General features: G+C 46.1%; 1 protein-coding gene across 1 annotated transcript in view; it reads right to left on the bottom strand.

The window, feature by feature from the left end:
- Positions 1-5922, bottom strand: part of PDLIM1 (PDZ and LIM domain 1) — a 20371-nt gene extending 14449 nt beyond the window's left edge. The window contains exons 1-2 of the mRNA XM_006756683.2: positions 5794-5922; positions 2806-2890 (exon numbers count right to left, since the gene is read on the bottom strand). Of these exons, the coding sequence (XP_006756746.2) occupies positions 2806-2890; positions 5794-5861 (153 nt within the window). The 5' untranslated portion in view covers positions 5862-5922. The remainder of the gene's footprint in view (positions 1-2805; positions 2891-5793) is intronic.
- Between the last annotated feature and the right edge of the window lie 6 nt (positions 5923-5928).

Raw genomic sequence — 5928 nt, 5'->3', positions numbered from 1 at the left:
CGCCCCCCCCCCCCCCCCATAGAAATACATCTTCCATTCGAATGGAAGTCGGTAGAAAATGCAGGTTGGAAACTCTGGTTTTCCCTTTAGAGTGAATCTTCCAAGAATATATCTGTTTTGTATATAAAAGGAGTATCTGTAGTAACCCCATGTGAATACTGGTCTTTGCAGAAGTCAGGCAGTTAATTCAGGGCCTGCCTTTTGGAAGGGATGATGTAATTGTTTGGGCTTTGTATTTATCAGTTGTCTAGGAAACTCAATAATGAGGAAATATAAAGTAGGTGTGTAACTGCTCTGACCTCAGATAAGCTGGGGTGTTGGCTGGCTTTATATGAACTAACAGATCTTTTAACTATAGGTGAACTCTGCTCCTACTCACTCCTCTATTGTAGAACGAATGGAAGCAGAGAATGAAAAAAATGAAAAATGGGAAATTTTTCCTATGAACAAAAAATTACTAGAATCAGAAGAAAAATATACTCAAGTTAGAAGTTAAAGTATTTGAAAATTTTTTTAATCTGATGAGAACTACCTTCAAAATATTTAATACAACCCTGACGGGGTAGCTCAGTTGGTTAGCGTGTCATCCGGATACCCCAAGGCTGCGGGATCAATCCCCGGTCAGGTTACAAGAGGCAACCAATGAACGCATGGGCAGGTGGAACAACAAGCTGATGTCTCTCTCTCTCAAATAAATAGATAAATAAATATTTTAAAAATGAATACAGGTAACCAGATTATATGTTTAAAATGCAAATTCAAGTATAATACATACCAAAATACAACTGAAATTTAAGTATTACTCTAAATGAAAACTAGGATTTTAGACAGACCAGATTAAAACAAAATCATTCCTTCTGCCTTATAAAATGTATGAGATTTAACACATTAAAGCGTAACATTTACAGTGAGTTTAATGAAGTGGCTGGAACTCCCTGGGTGGCTGGAATGAACTGTGGCGTGTTTTCAATTAGTTTGCACAACTGCCAGTTCGCAGGCGGAGCCCACGCCATGAGCTGCCCTCACAGGAGCTGCACAGAGCAGCAGGTTCCTGTCCGTTTAGAAATCTCAGATGCAAAGTGATCCTTACTGTGACTCTTAGAGGACTGGTAAGTATGATTTTTATCATATTAATAGGGAAAGTTTTGTGATTCGATTTCTGACATTTTAAATGGAAGCCTTTTGAGACAATATTGCGGACATGCAACCACTCCATTTACCCACGCTAATGCACCCAGGGAGTTCAATTTCATACAAGTTCCTGGTTCATGTATGAAAGCTAGCTAGCTACATTATCATTTTTTTTTTAAGGGATTATTGTAATCAAATAGTGTTTCTTTTCTTTTTATTTTTTTAAAAAATATATATATTTTATTGATTTTTTACAGAGAGGAAAGGAGAGAGATAGAGAGCTAGAAACATCGATGAGAGAAAAGCATCGACCAGCTGCCTCCTGCACACCTCCCACTGGGGATGTGCCCGCAACCAAGGTACATGCCCTTGACTGGAACCGAACCTGGGACCTTTCAGTCCGCAGGCCGACGCTCTATCCACTGAGCCAAACCAGTTAGGGCTACATTATCTTTTTTTATTATATCTCAATTCACCATAAAAATTAGCACCCCAAATTTAAAAAAAATAAATAAAGTTCAAATCTTCAATTGGGATTAAATTGATAACAATCACAAACTAGTCTAAAAGAAGATGTAATTAAGGAAGTAATAAATCACCTATACTCTAAATCAGGGGTCCTCAAACTACGGCCCACGGGCCACATGCAAATACAAACATTGTATTTGTTCCCGTTTTGTTTTTTTACTTCAAAATAAGATATGTGCAGTGTGCAGAGGAACTTGTTCACAGGTTTTTTTTTAAAAACTATAGTCCGGCCCTCCCAACGGTCTGAGGAACAGTGAGCTGGCCCCCTGTTTAAAAAGTGTGAAGACACCTGCTCTAAATACTGAGAATTATTTATAAATATGGGATCCTAGGACAGTCTACTTTCTTTTTTTAAATATGTTTTTACTGATTAAAGGAAGGGAGAGGTAAAGAGAGAAACATCAATGATGAGAGAGAATAGAATCATTGATCAGCAGCTTCCTGCACACTGGGAATCGAGCCTGCAACCCAGGCATGTGCCCTGACCAGGAATCCAACCGTGGCCTCCTGGTTCATAGGTCGATGCTCAACCACTGAGCCACGCCAGCTGGGTGGGACAGTCTACTTTCCCAGGAAATTCACACTGTGCATTAACTCCCTACCACAATTTTCACTGCGAATTACCACTTCATTTTAGTAATTTTAAGGTCTCACTAGAAGTCTCACTGTAACAAAAAGAGAGACCTTGCACCCTAAGGATCATGGAAATTAGACAGTGGGGAACCAGGAGAGAAGCAGAGCTTACTACAAACCTTCCCCTTAGCTCCTCTAGCGTCCAGGCCTCGAGACTGAAACTTACTTTCATCCTGGCATAATTCACTTGTCTCTGACGTCCATAATGAGTTGAGTCAGCTCCTTGCTCTCCCATGGTCCCGCCACCCCATTCTGCACAGGAAGGCTTCCACCCGCTTCCCGTCACACCTTCCTACCCCCAGCTTCCAGCCCAGGCCAGTGTCACAGCCTTGGGGTTTTCCAGCCCTTTCCTCCTGCAGTTCCCTTACGGGAAGAGCTGAACCGGAGCCAGGACCCAGCACGGACAGTGGAGGGCTCTCCCTGCCGCCTGATCTCCGGGCCTCCCAGGCAGGAAAGCACGGGCGTCGTCTTGCTGGGTCGTGCGAGGAGTGGCAGTGGAGGACAAGTACTTACTTGGGGTTCAGAGGCTAAGTTCATCTTGTACGGATGACGTTTCCCTTCCTCTGTCACGAGAGGAGACCAGACTTTATGTTCAGATCTGCAGGAGATGGACAAAGCTGTTCTTTCATGCACGCTAAATAAATAACACGCACCAAAAGCAGGATGGGAAAATGCGCCCTCCTGCCTGACTCCTAGGCTCTGAACCAGCACACGCCACCCGCCCTCCCCTCCACGTAGCCACCAGGGTGATCTTTCGAAAGCACCAAGTCTGATTCCATCGTGTCTGATAGCTGCCCACGCTCAGCCCTGAGGGGCTTTCCAGCTGCTGGGACTTTGTGAGACTCGACCTCCCTCACTACCCTCTGTCTCGCTGTCCCTCGGCCACACTGACCGCCTCCTTGCTCCTGAGCATGCCTCATGCTGCCCACCTCTGCTCAGAACAGAACGAGCATCTCCTTTCTCTCTCCCAGTGTTCTCGATCCAACCTGATAACCAACTTATTCCTGAAGCTTGTCTGGGCCCAATACAGTGGGGCCTTGACTTACAAGTTTAATTCGTTCCGAGACCGAGCTCGTTAAGGAGCTCGTTAACTCAAATTACTCTGTCAACTCAAAGCAAAAAAAAATCTGTCGAGAGACAGCTGGTATCTCAAAAAACTCGTTAGTCGGGATACTCGTAAGTCAAGGCCCCACTGTAAAAGCGATGCCTCCTTTATTGAGTTTGCAAAGGATTTCTTTGTACCAATTGCAATCTCAGTCTGGTCTCATTTTTCATTAGTGTAGGTTTTTTTCTCTCTTATGGGGAGAGAATATTTTACCTATCTTTGTACTGTCAGAGTGCCTAGCACAGTACAAAGATTTTACTCAAGCAGAGAAATTCTGTTTCAATTGGTTGGTAAATGGGTCAAAAATCAATTAAACTATCTATATATATAAAACCCTAATATGCAAATAGACCGAACGGCGGAACAACTGAACCGGTTGCTATGACATGCGCTGACCACCAGGGGGCACACACAAAACATGGTGGGCATTGAACGCGGCGGAATGGTGGAGCAGGTGAGCAGGGGCACCAGACCAAGGCGGGGTGCCGGTATCGGGACAAGCCTCTGGTGGTTACTGAAAACTCTTTGCTCCTGTGCGCTGCTGTCCCACCAGACACTCGCACCTGCTGCTGGCAGCGGTCCTGCTCGCACCAGCCCCAATCACTGTCAGTGGGTGCAAGCAGCGGCTGCCGGCACCGATCGCCCCTCAGGGCTTCTCCACCTCCCCCTGCTCCTGAGGGGCAATCAGGGCAGCAGCCACTGCTCGCACCCAGTAACAGCGCCAGCCCAGCTCACACCCACTGCTGGCACCAGCCCCAATTGCTCTGCACCATCAGTGGGTGCGAGCAAGGCTGGCACCATCAGTGCATGGGAGCAGCAGCAGTGGGAAGGGCAGGGCAGGGGCACAGAGGATGGGCTGAGACCTGCCCCTGTGCCCACCGCAGCCTCGCAGCCCACAGTTCCTTTCAAGGTGCACAAATTCGTGCACTGGGCCCCTAGTTAATAAATAAGTGAGTGAATGTCAAACTAAGGCTTGAAGGAGAAGATTTGGACTGAGGGAGAAATGGAAAAGAGAATGAGGGGGTAAATGAACTTTTGAGGGGGTAGTCATAAAATGTGTATCTCCCATGAGGATAGGGCACTGACGTGTACATAATTTTAGCTATCCTGCCCCGCACTTGGTCCTCCCACCAGTCTTGTGGTGCCAGGTAGAAGAAAGCCAAAAACCTATTCACAGATGAGAGCCTGAGCAAAGGGTTCGTGATGAAGAGCTAAGGTTAATGAGACAATAAAGAGCAGGTTAACATAACAAATCAGAATGAAGAATGGGAACTTGATCCAACAGGAAATATGGAGCCATCAAGGTTGAATCAAATCGCTTCTGAAATCATGCTTTTTCCTTCCAAGACTCAACAAAAGAACAGGAATTCTACCCCAATCACCACTCCCGGTGCACACTCCCTACTCACCAGCCTCTGAGAACAGTCAGCTCTCCTTTCTTGCTGTGTCCCTGAACACACACTCAGTGCTCTGCCTAGCGGGTTGCTATCTTTCCCTGTCACTGTAATCTCCTGGCGTAGTACCCACTGCTCAGCCTGGTGTGGCAGGAGCCACATCCTGAGCAGATTCTCAATGGTTTCCAGGGAGTTTTCATTTCATTATACCTAGCAATAGTTAATGATCTTACTTCCTGAAAGTGGTACTGGATCAAGTAAAAATGCAGAGCCCTAGCTAGTTTGGCCCAGTGGATAGAGCGTCGGCCTGCAGACCAAAGGGTCCAGGTTTGATTCCAGTTGAGGGCACGTATCTTGATTGCAGGCTCCTCCCCAGCGCAGGCCCTGGTCTGGGCTCGTGCAGGAGGCAACCAATCGATATGTTCCTCTCACATCCATGTTTCTCTCTGTCTTTCCCTCTCTCTCTTCCATTCTCCCTAAAAATCAATGGAATTACGTCCTCAGGTGAGGATTAACAACAACAAAAAATGCAGAAAGACGCCCACAATATAAGAAGCACTACGACAATTAGAGGGGAAATAAGCAACTGAAATTCCAATTCCACGGACCTTTGTAATTATTATTATTTTTTAATCCTCACCCAAGGATATTTTTCCATTGATTTTTAGAGAGAGTGGAAGAGAGGAGGAAAGAGAGAAATATCGATGTGAGAGAAACACATTGATTGGTTGCCTACTGCACGAACCCCAACCAGGACCAGGAAGGAGCCTGCAACCAAGGTACGTGCCCTCGACTGGAATCAAACCCGGGACCCTTCAGTCTGCAGGCCGACGCTCTATCCACTGAGCCAAACTGGCTAGGGCAATTGCACAGACCTTCTGACCTGCCTATCGATACATGGACTACACTGGGGTGTAAGGGACTCTGAGATGGGAGAGGCCGTCCTTGCCACAAGCAGCTTCCAGAGGATCCGAAAAGAATGGGTGTTTCCCCGAGCCTTACCTGGATACTGTGAGAGTCATGTTGTCTACACAGCCCTTGATTTTGTTCTGAGCTTCCAAGTGCGTCATGTTGCTGGTATTTTCCCCATCGATGGCTGTAATTATATCTCCAATACATAAATTAGCTATAGCAGCC

The sequence above is a fragment of the Myotis davidii genome, unplaced genomic scaffold (assembly GCF_000327345.1).
Source record: "Myotis davidii unplaced genomic scaffold, ASM32734v1 scaffold332, whole genome shotgun sequence".
Taxonomy (NCBI): domain Eukaryota; kingdom Metazoa; phylum Chordata; class Mammalia; order Chiroptera; family Vespertilionidae; genus Myotis; species Myotis davidii.
This window is presented reverse-complemented; position numbering and strand designations above follow the sequence as displayed.